The sequence below is a fragment of the Bufo bufo genome, chromosome 2 (assembly GCF_905171765.1).
Source record: "Bufo bufo chromosome 2, aBufBuf1.1, whole genome shotgun sequence".
In the NCBI taxonomy this organism is placed as follows: Eukaryota; Metazoa; Chordata; class Amphibia; order Anura; family Bufonidae; genus Bufo; species Bufo bufo.
Genome location: NC_053390.1, coordinates 468,532,269 through 468,547,875, shown reverse-complemented (window position 1 = coordinate 468,547,875; position 15,607 = coordinate 468,532,269). Strand labels below are relative to the sequence as shown.

The following is a 15,607-nucleotide window of genomic DNA, read 5'->3' as shown; positions in this document are numbered from 1 at the left end:
CCCCCGTGCATATCGGGGGGACCTGTCTGAGCCTCAAGTCATGCAGCAGTCTCTTATGCTGTTTGAAGACTCTGCTGGCAGGGTTTCCCAAGGGCATTCACCTAGTCCTTCCCCAGGGGTGGAAGACATAGAATGCACTGACGCACAACCACTTATGTTTCCTGATGAGGACATGGGAATACCACCTCAGCACGTCTCTGATGATGACGAAACACAGGTGCCAACTGCTGCATCTTTCTGCAGTGTGCAGACCGAAAAGGAGGTCAGGGAGGAAGACTGGGTGGAAGACGATGCAGGGGACGACGAGGTCCTAGACCCCACATGGAATGAAGGTCGTGCCATTGACTTTCAGAGTTCAGAGGAAGAGGCAGTGGTGAGACCGAGCCAACAGCGTAGCAAAAGAGGGAGCAGGGTGCAAAAGCAGAGCAGCCGTCGCCAAAACAGTTCGCCTGCTACTGGCCAGGCCCAGGGCCGGATTAAGAGCATCATGGGCCTGGTGCAGAAGATTTTAATGGGCCTTTTTATAGAAAATGAAAACGCAACGCAGAGCAACTTTTTATAGCACAAATAAAGTGTGAATTTACGCAAAATTACACATGTGAAAATACGCATGCATAAAGTTTGAAGTGTGAACGGGTCTGCGTAATTCCATTCAAGTCTATTGGACTAAAGTTCATGCGTAATTTTGAAGCAGATTTACGCACCGGTTTGCGTGTGAAAAATCTGCTGTGTGAACTTCGCCTAAGTGTACATCTCTGGCCACAGTTTAAATATACAGCCATCTATATAGATGGCTGTATTATGTATAGCCACCCCCCTGTATTATGTATAGCCACCCCCCTATTCACGTCTAGCTTTTCCATGCTCCTGAATGGCATATGTGTTTATAAAAGCTAATCTATTATAAGCAGATATGCCATTGAGGAGCTTGGAAAAGATAGGTAGGCAAGAAACAGTCACCTAGCTTTTCCATGCTCCTGAATGGCATATCTGCTTATAAGCATACATGTTTATAATAGCCAAGCTATTATATGCAGATCTGCCATTCAGGAGCATGGAAAAGCTAGGTGAGAAACAGTCACCTAGCCTTTCCATGCTCCTGAATGGCAAATCTGCCTATAGGCATATCTGTTTATAATACCTGATCTATTATAAGCAGATATACCACTCAGGAGCATTGAAGAGCTAGGTGACTATTTCTCACTTAGCTTTTCCATGCTCCTGAATGGCATATCTGCTTATAATAGATCAGGCTCAGCTATTATAAAGATATATATGCCTATAAGCAGATATGCAATTCAGGAGCATGGAAAAGCTAGGTGAAAAAAATCATCACCCAGCTTTTCCATGCTCCTGAATGACATGTATAAATTATACAGTATACAGTACAGGGAGTGCAGAATTATTAGGCAAGTTGTATTTTTGAGGATTAATTTTATTATTGAACAACAACCATGTTCTCAATGAACCCAAAAAACTCATTAATATCAAAGCTGAATATTTTTGGAAGTAGTTTTTAGTTTGTTTTTAGTTTTAGCTATTTTAGGGGGATATCTGTGTGTGCAGGTGACTATTACTGTGCATAATTATTAGGCAACTTAACAAAAAACAAATATATACCCATTTCAATTATTTATTTTTACCAGTGAAACCAATATAACATCTCAACATTCACAAATATACATTTCTGACATTCAAAAACAAAACAAAAACAAATCAGTGACCAATATAGCCACCTTTCTTTGCAAGGACACTCAAAAGCCTGCCATCCATGGATTCTGTCAGTGTTTTGATCTGTTCACCATCAACATTGCGTGCAGCAGCAACCACAGCCTCCCAGACACTGTTCAGAGAGGTGTACTGTTTTCCCTCCTTGTAAATCTCACATTTGATGATGGACCACAGGTTCTCAATGGGGTTCAGATCAGGTGAACAAGGAGGCCATGTCATTAGATTTTCTTCTTTTATACCCTTTCTTGCCAGCCACGCTGTGGAGTACTTGGACGCGTGTGATGGAGCATTGTCCTGCATGAAAATCATGTTTTTCTTGAAGGATGCAGACTTCTTCCTGTACCACTGCTTGAAGAAGGTGTCTTCCAGAAACTGGCAGTAGGACTGGGAGTTGAGCTTGACTCCATCCTCAACCCGAAAAGGCCCCACAAGCTCATCTTTGATGATACCAGCCCAAACCAGTACTCCACCTCCACCTTGCTGGCGTCTGAGTCGGACTGGAGCTCTCTGCCCTTTACCAATCCAGCCACGGGCCCATCCATCTGGCCCATCAAGACTCACTCTCATTTCATCAGTCCATAAAACCTTAGAAAAATCAGTCTTGAGATATTTCTTGGCCCAGTCTTGACGTTTCAGCTTGTGTGTCTTGTTCAGTGGTGGTCGTCTTTCAGCCTTTCTTACCTTGGCCATGTCTCTGAGTATTGCACACCTTGTGCTTTTGGGCACTCCAGTGATGTTGCAGCTCTGAAATATGGTCAAACTGGTGGCAAGTGGCATCTTGGCAGCTGCACGCTTGACTTTTCTCAGTTCATGGGCAGTTATTTTGCGCCTTGGTTTTTCCACACGCTTCTTGCGACCCTGTTGACTATTTTGAATGAAACGCTTGATTGTTCGATGATCACGCTTCAGAAGCTTTGCAATTTTAAGAGTGCTGCATCCCTCTGCAAGATATCTCACTATTTTTGACTTTTCTGAGACTGTCAAGTCCTTATTTTGACCCATTTTGCCAAAGGAAAGGAAGTTGCCTAATAATTATGCACACCTAATATAGGGTGTTGATGTCATTAGACCACACCCCTTCTCATTACAGAGATGCACATCACCTAATATGCTTAATTGGTAGTAGGCTTTCGAGCCTAAAACAGCTTGGAGTAAGACAACATGCATAAAGAGGATGATGTGGTCAAAATACTCATTTGCCTAATAATTCTGCACGCAGTGTATAATAGGTGAGGTGAGCCAATGCTGATTTACTTACCGCCTATGAGTTGTTTTCTGGGCAGTACACTGAAGGCTGCTGAACGCGACTCACCGCTGGCAGCACCCCTGACTCCACGCAGGAAGAATTTTGAACTTCCAGCGCGCAGCAGCCGTCACGGTCTTTCACTTTACGGCATGGCCTAGGCACCAGGGGAGCAGTCTGACGTGACGACGCAGCACGGCGTGCACAGCTGACCTGTCACCTGACCTGATCTGTCAGCTGTCACTGTCCTGGTGAGTTCTGTAAAGGGCCGGCCTGGGAGATTTCTCCTTGCGCGCCGGCCCTGTCATCATCTGACAGTCGGCACGGTTCGGTCCTACTAAAGGGCTGCGGGGCGGCCGCCAGGCAACCTCAGCTAGGCGGCCTATGCGGGCGAGGGTGGCCACTTGCGGAACCCCAAAAAGGAGGACATCAAACCCTGAAAAGGAGGACATCGTATCGGGGACAGTGGCACACAATAGTTCAATATTACACCATGCAAGATACTACATTATACAGCTGGTATAAGTTATACATCTTCTTGTATATAGTGATATGGAGCATGCTGGTATAACCTGGGTATCTCCTGTATATAATTATATATGTACAGCTGGTATAACCTGGGCATCTCCTGTATATAATTATATATGTACAGCTGGTATAAGTTATACATCTTCTTTAATAATGCCCCCAATGTAGGTCCCCATCTTAAATTATGTCCCTCATAGTGTAGTAATTATTTTTTAATGCCCCATCTTAAATAATGCCCCCATAATGGCCCACCCCTGTTTTTGTTTTGTTGATTTTACAAAAAAAAAAAATCACATCATCCACTTGCTCTCGCTGCAGCAGTCTCTTCTATCTTCACTGAACAGGATCTGCAAATGTGCGCAATGATGTCACTGCGCGCTCCCATGTGGTTACGTCACCATGCACATCGCAGGTCCTGCTCAATGAAGAAAGAGACTGCTGCACCGCAAGCAAGTGGATGAGGTGAGTTTTATATATTTTTTTGCTGCGGGACACTATGGGGGCATTATTTAAACAATGGGGGACAATTTTTTAAACTCCTAATTAAAGTGTACCCGTTTTTAACGGCTGTTAGACGGGTGCACTCCTGTCTATCGTAAAAAAAACGGTCCCATTGATTTCAATAGGGTCCGCATGGCCGTGGAAACAGACAAAAATAGGACATGTCCTATTTTTGGACGGACGCTATTCACTGGCCGTTAAAAAGAGTGGCCATGTGAATAGCCCCATACACTTTCATTGGTGCTAAAAATGGCTGTGTGACGGGCGTTACACACGGCCATTAGTCACTGTCACGTGCATGCAGCCTTAGATAGACTCTCAATCAGCACCTGGTTGCTATGCAATAATGCATCGTTTAGACCCTCAGCATCTTCCTCAGACAAGTAGCTGCTGCGTTAACACCTGGTTGCTACGCAATAATGCATCGTTTAGACCCTCAGCATCTTCCTGAGACAATTACCTGTGTTAAACGCAGCTACTTGTCTGAGGAAGATGCTGAGGGTCTAAACAAATCAAACGATGCATTATTGCATAGCAACCAGGTGTTAACGCAGCAGCTACTTGTCTGAGGAAGATGCTGAGGGTCTAAACGAATCAAACGATGCATTATTGCATAGCAACCAGGTGAGCAACCAACCAGGTGCTGATTGAGAATTTGAGAGTCACCACCGCAGTACACAAGTGAAGAAGCTCCAACCTGAGGAGCTGTTTGACTGCAGGAGAAGGACAGGAAGGAGTTACTCACAGGACTATAATAAAATTCATCTCCGGGCGGCAGGCGGCTCAACACAAGACTACTGTCTAGACAACATGAGAGGAGGTGGACAGAGACTGGAGTTCCGACAAGCTGCTCTAACCTGTTGTGTGCTTCTGCTGCGTGAGAGTGACTTAGTGGCGCGAAGCAGGCAGTGTGTGATGTCAGTGCGCAGTGCGCACTGTCTGTGGGATGTGACAAATTGAAATGTGAGTGCAGGCCGATTTTTTTTTTTTGTAGGGTTACTTAAAGTGCCAGTACCTGCCGTTTGCCATTCTGCCAATAACCTCAGAAAAGGAGGACTTCTGGCCGTCTGTCCTGGCCTGCGGCCGGACGGAGGACCAGGAGTCTAAAAACCGGACGGTCCGGCCTAAAACCGGACGTCTGGCCACGGGGCCTAGCTCCGGTTGGCCTATGCGGGCTGCTGGGCCTGTTTTCATGCAGGGGCCTGGAGCTGCAGCTCCATCCGCCCCTACGTTAATCCGGCCCTGGCCAGGCCACCGTCGCCAGGGACCGAGCACACCAAAGGCAGCTTCAAGGAGTTCCCTGGCATGGCACTTCTTCACACAATGTGCTGAGAAGACGCGAGTGGTTTGCACGCTGTGCCAACAGAGCCTGAAGCGAGGCATTAACGTTCTGAACCTTAGCACAACCTGCATGACCAGGCATCTACATGCGAGACACGGGCTGCAGTGAAGTAAGCACCTTTAAAACCAAGAAAGGGCCCCTCCTGCTCCCTCTTCTGCTGCTGCCTCTGCCTCTTCCTCCACCTCTGGAGGAGAGGAACGTTGGCACCTGCCACCCAGCAAACAGAGGATGTGCCACCAACACCACCACCTCCGTCACCAAGCATCTCCACCATGTCACACGGAAGCGTTCAGCTCTCCATCTCACAAACCTTGGAGAGAAAGCGTAAATTCCCACCTAGCCACCCTACTGGCCTTTGAAATGCTGTCATTTAGGCTGGGGGAGACGGACAGCTTCAAACAGCTCATGTCGCTTGCTGTCCCACAGTACGTAGTTCCCAGCCGCCACTACTTCTCCAGGAGAGCCGTGCCCTCCCTGCACAACCAAGTATCGGATAAAATCAAGTGTGCACTGGCAACGCCATCTGTGGCAAGGTCCACCTAACCACATATACGTGGACCAGTAAGCACGGCCAGGGACGCTATATCTCCCTAACTGCACACTGGGTAAATGTAGTGGCGGCTGGGCCCCAGGCGGAGAGCTGTTTGGCGCACGCCCTTCCGCCGCCAAGGATTGCAGGGCAACATTCTTTGCCTCCTCTTCCTACTTGGCTTCCTCCTCCTCTTCTACCACCTCCTCATCCGGTCAGCGACAGACCTTCACCACCAACTTCAGCACAGCCAGGGGTAAACGTCAGCAGGCCGTTCTGAAACTGATGTGTTTGGACAGGCCCCACACCGCGCAGGAGTTGTGGCGGGGTATAGAACAACAGACCGACGAGTGGTTGCTGCCAGTGAGCCTCAAGCCCGGCCTGGTGGTGTGCGATAATGGGCGAAATCTCGTTGCAGCTCTGGGACTAGCCGGTTTGACGCACATCCCTTGCCTGGCGCATGTGCTGAATTTGGCGGTGCAGAAATTAATTCACAACTACCCCGACATAATCAGAGCTGCTGCGTAAAGTGCAGGCCGTCTGTGCGCGCTTCCGGCGTTCTCATCCTGCCGCCGCTCGGCTGTCTGCTCTACAGCGTAACTTCGGCCTTCCCGCTCACCGCCTCATATGCGACGTGCCCACCAGGTGGAACTCCACCTTGCACATGCTGGAGAGACTGTGCGAGCAGCAGCAGGCCATAGTGGAGTTTCAGCTGCAGCACGCACGGGTGAGTCGCACTGCGGAACAGCACCACTTCACCACCAATGACTGGGCCTCCATGCGAGACCTGTGTGCCCTGTTGCGCTGTTTCGAGTACTCCACCAACATGGCCAGTGGCGATGACGCAGTTATCAGCGTTACAATGCCACTTCTATGTCTCATTGAGAAAACACTTAGGATGATGATGGAAGAGGAGGAAGAGGGGTCATCTCTAACACTTTCAGGCCAGTCTTTTAGAAGTGGCTCAGAGGGAGGTTTTTTGCAACAGCAGAGGCCAGGTACAAATTAGACCAGCCAGGGCCCACTACTGGAGGATGAGGAGGATGGGGATGAAGCATGTTCACAGCGGGGTGGCACCCAACGCAGCTCGGGCCCATCACTGGTGCGTGGCTGGGGGGATACAGAGGATGCAGACGATACGCCTCCCACAGAGGACAGCTTGTCCTTACCTCTGGGCAGCCTGGCACACATGAGCGACTACATGCTGCAGTGCCTGCGCAACGACAGCAGAGTTGCCCACATTGTAACGTCTGCTGACTACTGGGTGGCCACCCTGCTGGATCCCTGTTACAAAGACAATGTGCCGTCCTTAATTCCCTCACTGGAGCGTGATCGGAAGATGCGCGACTACTGGCGCACGCTGGTAGACACGCTCCTTAGAGCATTCCCGACTGATGTCGGGGGACAAGTGGAAGCACAAGGCGAAGGCAGGGGAGGAGGAAGAGGTCGCCCACGCAGCTGTGTCAGCGCCAGCACCTCAGAAGGCAGGGTTAGCATGGCCGACGTGTGGAAAAGCTTTGTCACCTCGCCACAACTGCTGATATGGAGCGTGTTAGCAGGAGGCAGCATTTGAACAACATGGTGGAACAGTACCTGTGCACACGCCTACACGTACTGACTGATGGTTCTGCCCCATTCAACTTCTGGGTGTCCAAATTGTCCACATGGCCAGAGCTTGCCCTGTATGCCTTGGAGGTGCTGGCCTACCCTACAGCCAGTGTACTCTCTGAACGTGTATTTAGCACGGCAGGAGGCGTCATTACAGACAGACGCAGCCGCCTGTCCACAGCCAACCTGGACAAGCTCACGTTCATTAAAATGAACCAGGCCTGGATCCCACAAGACTTGTCTGTACCTTGTGCAGAATAGACAGTTCTAACAGCCTCAACCATCTATTCTTGTACTCAAGTGCACTTATTCCTTTTTTTTTATTTTATATGTCCCAATATTTTGGGGGATACCCCTATGTAAAAATGCAAAATAACACACATCTGTGTTGGCTACCTATTCCTCCTTCGCCACCGCTTCCACCTAGACCGCCACGTGAGCCTACACAACCACATCCACCCATTCACCGCCTCCTCAACCTCTTCCTCCTACATCATTCCTAATTTTTATTTTTTTAAGGTCTTTTATGTTTTTTTAATACATTTCCCTATCCACATTTGTTTGCAGAGCATTTGCCATGCTCTTAAGCACATTTTGCTGCCTTTTGCAGCCCTCTAGCTCTTTCCAGGGCTATTTTAGAGCCATTTTAGTGGCCAAAAGTTCGGGTCCCCATTAACTTTTTTTTCAAGTTCGGCCGAACCTGCCGAACCTGAACATCCAGGTGTCCGCTCAACTCTAGAAGTGAGTTACGCTGCCGCCTCCCGCCCGCTCGCCCGGCCTCCTGCCTACTATGGAAGTTAGTAGTAAGTACCGTACTACAGCCTGGATTGGAGATGATTTAACATTGCCTATATGATTACTACAGTGAGCGGTGCACGGTGTAGTAGAATACAGTTATTGCACCGGGCCCCGCTGCTTTACAAAACAAGATGCCGACCCCCACCCCCTGTATTGGGGGTCATTCACTATACAGGGACACTGTTAAGGGGGGGATCTGTGGATGACACATAGCATAAGATGCTATGTGTCATCCACAAATCCCCCCCCATAGCAGTGTCATGCCATCCAAAGATGCCCCCATAACAGTGCCATCCACAGATGCCCCCATAACAGTGCCATCCACAGATGCCCCTATAACAGTGCGTCATCCACAGACCCCACATAACAGTGCGTCATCCACAGAGCCTCCATAACAGTGTGTCATCCACAGACCCCATAACAGTATGTCATCTACAGATCCCCCATAAAAGTGTCATCCACAGACCACCATTAGTTCAAAACCCACCAAAAGCACACCTTTTGGTTCAAAATATATTTTTTCTTATTTTCCTCGTCAAAAACCTAGGTGCGTCTTATGGGTCGGTGCGTCCTATAGGGCAAAAAATACGGTATACTCTCTTTGAGTATGCTGTAAAACATGAAACATTTCAAACTGGTTGCCATTGCCATTCATAGCTGTCATTTATACTCATGCTTATGAATTAATATATACAAAAAAAGATAAAAAATGTAGACACATTATGGAGACTAAAATATAATCAATAAAAAATGTATATCAATATAAAAAAAACATAGAAAATTCAGTAGTTTGTTCTAGATGTTACAGGGGATGAGCACCTTCCTGCACCTTCTCCCCCCTCCCTGTAACATCTAGAACAAGAGAGTATAAATAGCATAACCAATAGGTCCTTATTTAACCATTACACAATTTACATTGCTCCGAAATGCGTCTAGTGTGTATGCGACCAGTGGCGCACCGACAGTTCCCAGAACAACCAGAAAATATTTTTATTTATTTTTATCCCTCAGGGCCGCACCGCCTATCACCACAAGCGGCGCAGCCCTGGTTCTAGTTGCCGGGGCCGTGGGGGGCAGTAGGAGATAAGCGCTCATCTCCATAGTCATCTGTATCGCCGTCCTCAGGACAGCGATACAGATGGCTGTGCTGCAGCGGGGCACGGGAGGGCGAGCCGTCTCCCTTCCCTGTTCTTCTGATAGGCCGCAGGCACTAATGCTCAGGCAGCGCGATGACGTCATTATCATCGCGCTCAGGCGGCGGGATGATGTCATTATAATCGCGCCGCATGAGCCTGGCAGCACACAGCGGGGGACACAGGCCGCATCACTGCTGATGAGCGTAAGTATTTTATTTAATTTTTTTTGGGGGGGGGGAGCTGGCACTATGGGGGCATCTGGCATTTCTTACAGGCCCATATTTTTGGGGGTGGCACTTTGGGGGTATTTATTTCTTGCCCATTTTGGGGGGGGGCACTATGGGGGCATTTCTTACTGGCACATTGTGGGGGGCACCATGGGGGAGAGGAGCACTATGGGGGCATCTGGGGGCTCTAAAGGGGCCTTTTTTATTCGCACATGATGGGGGGCACTATGGCATCTGATGGCACTAGGGGGCATTTTTTACTGGCACATTATGGGAGGCACTATAGGGGAGAGCGGCACTATGGGGCATTATTTAAGGGCACTATGGGAGAGTGGAGCACTATGAGGGCATTTACTGGGGCACTATATAGGGGTATTTTATACTGGCATACATTATGGGGACATTAGATCAATTGCGGACACTAAGCAGGGGTATTTCATGTACTGCCATATTATAAGGAGAATTATTACTACTAGGGGGTATTATGGGGAGCTTTAATACTACTGGGGCCCATGAGGAACATGATAACTAGTATGGGCACTATAGGGGCATTATTACTACTAAGTGTACTCTGGCAGAGAATTATTTCTATTGGTGGGATTTTGGGGAGGACTGTTACTTTGGGGGGCACCCTGGCACAGTATCAGCTTAGCACAATTATTTTTGGGGGACATTATCTTTATACTATTAGTGTCTGGGCGCAGTTGTTTTTTAGAGCACTGTGTGCCAATAATTGTTGAAGGGGGCACTAACTGTGTGGTAGTAGTATTTCCAGGGGAACTTTTTCTTTAGTATAGTATTGGGGGTGTCAGGAAAGGGTGTTCAGAAGATGTCAAGATGATGGAAATGTGGGAAACTAATGTCTGTTTGTCAATCTCTGCAGTGACAGGAGATGGCTGAAAAATCATTAAGGCGGTCTGGTCTGAATGGAGAAGATGAGGAAAGAGAACGTCTACAACACTGGATGTAAGAGATATGGGGCGCTATGTAGGAGAGGAGATGCTCCGGATCCTCCCCCTGCCATTTGCAGAAGGAGGATTCAGAGCTGTGTGAGGACGGCTAAGGTGGGCAGCAGGCCACGGAAGGGTGGCAGATGGTGGGAACCACAGGCCTTGAGCAGGATTTTGGGAGGGAGGAGAGCGGAGGAGCTTCTTGGCTGTAGCCTGCTGTTTATTGTATAATGTGAAGCAGGCAGTGCAGCCAGAACACGCCCTCCCCTCCCCATATGATGTGTAGAGACAGGCTTTAGCAATAGAATTTCAGCTTTACAGTGTTTGTTGGGAGTGGCCTATTATATGTAGGATGGACTTTTAATAATGGGCAGGGCTGAAAATGTGCGCGGCACGCTGCGCGCGCCCCGTTTTTTCACTCCTACAGGGCTTTTAGAAATGGCCAGGCAAAAGAATCAGCGTGGCACACTATGCGCGCCGCATTTTAAATATGAAGGGGGCTTTGAAAAAGGGGCTGGCAAAAGAATTGGTACAGCATGCTACATGTGCCACATTTTTTGCCTTTCGGACCCCTCCCCCCCAGACAAAATTCCTGGGTGCTTTTCTGTATGCGACCCAGCTCTCTGAACGTTTTCCTGTTGGCTGTTACTGAGAATTCACACTGACACTCTCTGTTTCGGGCCTGTATGCATTGAGTCCAGAGCACGGCCAAATGACATTGAGACGGACCAGTGTATCTATTATACCGATTCAACTCTGCTACATCTACTGAAGTTTGTTATACTAACAGAACTCTGCTATATCGGCTACGTCTTACATCACTGCGGCCTGCAGTGTGCCGAACCAATCCGGATTGCTGTATCCGCTCCCTCGGGTGGTCACGTGGACTCCACGGTGACTCGCAGGTGGTTCATCGGGAATCGAGGCAGGAAAGAAGCGGTTTGTGCGTGCAACTTTGAACATCTGAAAACATCAGCAATCGAACAAAGACACAAACCTCCGAACCAGGAAGGTTCCAACATCTGGTAACGTTACTTTTAAGTTACATGACATTAATAGAGTCAGCCTGATTCAACCAACTGGCTGAATGTTACATATACTAGAGAAATTATTGTCATATAAGACAATTTTTTAAGAGCAAAGTGGTCATTTTAATAGGAGTACTCCAGTTTTATTTGATATATGCGTGAGCTCTGCATTTTTGCATGTTAATATGGAACGTGGTTATGCATCAAAGTGTTTTTAAATTCATTCTTTTATCTGTTTAATAAATTTATATGGATGCAAAGATACTCTGAGCCAGCCTAATTGAGTATTTGATTAAATTTTTGTTCAGCTGGTATCTGACAGGCTGGGCTCCAGTAGAATGCTGGTGTAGCTTCTCTGAAAGTTCATTTATCTTATACCCTAAAATAGTTCATAAAAAACCTACAACTAATCCCACAAAATAAAAAAATATAGAAGAAAAAATTAAAAAGTTATGACTGCTAGAACACAAAGGGGGGAAATATTATTGGTCCTTAAGGCTAAAATTATGTCACTAAGAGATTAAAAATAGTGTTGAGCGAACTTGTGTTTTAAGTTTGGCGTCTACAGTTCGGGTTGGGGTTATCGAAGTATCCCGTTATGGATTCTAAATTCCGTTATGGTCCATGGTAGCGGAATCCACAATGTGATACTTCGATAACCCGAACTTTAGATGCGGAACTTCAAACACAAGTTCGCTCAACACTAGTTAAAAATGCAATGTCCCCTGAGTTGTGCACGAACAAGATTTACTGCAGACACATTAAAAATCTTCAATAAAAAGGTGACATTTTTGGGAGAGTTTTTCCAATTTTAATGGGACTGTTAAAAGGTTAACATCCAATGAGTCCATGGACAAGAATGTTGACTTTGTTGCAGAAACATTTGCTACTGAAAATCTATTCCATATACAGTACAGACCAAAAGTTTGGACACACCTTCTCATTCAAAGATTTTTCTTTATTTTCATGACTATGAAAACTGTAGATTCACACTGAAGGCATCAAAACTATGAATTAACACGTGGAATTATATACATAACAAACAAGTGTGAAACAACTGAAAATATGTCATATTCTAGGTTCTTCAAAGTAGCCACCTTTTGCTTTGATTACTGCTTTGCACACTCTTGGCATTCTCTTGATGAGCTTCAAGAGGTAGTCCCCTGAAATGTTTTTCACTTCACAGGTGTGCCCTGTCAGGTTTAATAAGTGGGATTTCTTGCCTTATAAATGGGGTTGGGACCATCAGTGGCGTTGAGGAGAAGTCAGGTGGATACACAGCTGATAGTCCTACTGAATAGACTGTTAGAATTTGTATTATGGCAAGAAAAAAGCAGCTAAGTAAAGAAAAACGAGTGGCCATCATTACTTTAAGAAATGAAGATCAGTCAGTCAGCCAAAAAATTGGGAAAACTTTGAAAGTAAGGGCTATTTGACCATGAAGGAGAGTGATGGGGTGCTGCGCCAGATGACCTGGCCTCCATAGTCACCGGACCTGAACCCAATCGAGATGGTTTGGGGTGACCTGGACCGCAGAGTGAAGGCAAAAGGGCCAACAAGTGCTAAGCATCTCTGGGAACTCCTTCAAGACTGTTGTAAGACCATTTCAGGGGACTACCTCTTGAAGCTCATCAAGAGAATGCCAAGAGTGTGCAAAGCAGTAATCAAAGCAAAAGGTGGCTACTTTGAAGAACCTAGAATATGACATATTTTCAGTTGTTTCACACTTGTTTGTTATGTATATAATTCCACATGTGTTAATTCATAGTTTTGATGCCTTCATAGTCATGAAAATAAAGAAAACTCTTTGAATGAGAAGGTGTGTCCAAACTTTTGGTCTGTACTGTATGTGAATGGGATTGTTTCTGCAGCATGTGCATTGATTTATGCATGCCACATTCAGATAAACAGGACAGTTGCAGATATTTCTGCATCAAATCTGTCGCATGTTAACCTATCCCTAGGAAGAGTGCTCTTTGTTCACCAAATGGATGTTCTATCTTGGTCCAGCAATAAAAAGATGCAGTGAACTTCCAATGTATGACTCAAAGTCTTGAGATTCCTTCATATGGTCTATTGGCATTTAATATACACTGGGATCTTTCAGAGTCTCTGAAGACTTCAGTAATGTCTTCAGGGGTTCTTAGTGATATTCCACCCAAAAATAATAATGCTTTTAATAATTTTGTATCTAGAGTATTATGTTTGTGCTAAGCTTTATTTTATTTATAGTTTATATTCTGTTTAGATTAACCCACAATACATTTCTCCTCTGTTATACAACATCACATAAACGCTTACACTTAAGGAACTCACTTTGGAAAGTCCTCATCCTGCCATTTTTCTTTAACTTCCACATCAACATTTTCCATACGCAATGTGGCCTCTGTGGTCCCCATCTCTTCGTACTGTTCAGCAGGTATTGCAGGAATATCAAACCAGATTATAGCCCTAAACAAAGGATAACAAAGGCAGCTTTCATGTAATTTGTCAAAAGTAAAATTAGAACCAATGGGGTAGACTTATCAAAACTGTTGTAAAGAAAACTGGCTTAGTTGCCCATAGTAACTAATCAGATTCCACCTTTCATTTTCCAAATGAGTTTTGAAAAATGTAAGGTGGAATCTGAGTGGTTGCTAAACTAAAGCAGTTTTCCATTGCACCATCTTTGATAAATTTCCCTTAATAAAGAAGTCTAGCACCAAATAAATCAGTACCCCATGTCCAAAAATCTAGTACCTGAAAATGTTTAATTATATATCCAGGACCCCATTAAACTCTTTTAGTGAGTTCACCAGTTCACCATCACAACCACCTCTGGCAGACAGTTCCATAATTTCACTGCTCTTACCATAAAGAATCCCTTTCTATGTGCCTGTAGAAATCTTTGTAGAAGACATACTGGATGTCCCTTTTTTACAGCTACAGTCTTGGCTACAAATAGATCATTGGAGAGATCTCTGTACTGTCCATTCATTAGGTCAAGTTTAAAGATGCACTTTTGGTTCCTTCAGGTCTCAATAAACTCGGAGGCCCTGCAATACTACTAAACTTGCTAAGGCCCTCATCACCATGCACATGGCTGACTTGTATTTGCATTATGTATTATCTTGAGCGGTGCTCATCTACTGACACCACCACTGCTCAATTCAAGGGAAGAGTCTTTTTTTATTTATATTGTCTAATATGATCTAAACATGTCAGACATTACACATATCTGTGGTCTAATTAGAAACTTATCACTGAATGCATACAGTATTGAATTTTCCACATGGCAGGTTTACTTAACATAATATAAGTATCCTCACCATCAATCTCCTGGTAGGACTGTCTCCATGTAATACACTGGGCCTTATAGTTTACTCATACGATGGGGAGCATGCCTCAGAAAAATGATATCACAGGGGCAGGTACATCTATAGCATTGTGATTATTAGAGACCTACCTGTCTTCCCAGAGGAAGATTCAGTTGATTGCAAAGTAAATAATCATGGAAAATTGTTACGTAGAAACGTCTTCCATCTTAGCCCTCATCTGCCAGGGGAACATCACTGAAACGATTCATTTACATCATAGAGAATACAGCACTTTTGTTGTGTGCTGAAAGGCCCTTGAAGATGCTGCAATCCCTCATCTTTGGGATGTGTTAGGTGAATTAGTCCTCGGCGCAGTGGTCATGCCTAGAGAATTTACGTGTAGGACTCTGGGTCATCAGCTCACAGCTGGTCCAGGTTTAGCAGCTGATGCACCAGCTATTGTGAATGTGCAATGGAGGAGACAGGAAGACGAGGAGGAGGAGGGTGATTGATTCTCCATTAGCTGCCTACCACTCCTCCCTTTTCAGGAAGGCAGGTCTTGATTGGATAATGCTGGCCAGCATCCTTGTAAACTAGAAAGCTCCTATCAGGCAGATAGAGCAAAGGCAAGCTTTTAGTGGCATACTGATGGATTAACTCCTACGTTGCTGAAGGTACTGATGGGCAGTG

At 45.9% G+C, this 15,607-nt stretch overlaps 1 protein-coding gene across 1 annotated transcript in view; it reads right to left on the bottom strand.

Annotated features, from left to right (window-relative positions):
* The window catches only part of ATCAY (ATCAY kinesin light chain interacting caytaxin), a 116,556-nt gene extending 101,181 nt beyond the window's left edge, over window positions 1-15,375 (bottom strand). The window contains exons 1-2 of the mRNA XM_040420422.1: window positions 15,067-15,375; window positions 13,938-14,072 (exon numbers count right to left, since the gene is read on the bottom strand). Of these exons, the coding sequence (XP_040276356.1) occupies window positions 13,938-14,020 (83 nt within the window). The 5' untranslated portion in view covers window positions 14,021-14,072; window positions 15,067-15,375. The remainder of the gene's footprint in view (window positions 1-13,937; window positions 14,073-15,066) is intronic.
* Window positions 15,376-15,607: the final 232 nt, after the last annotated feature.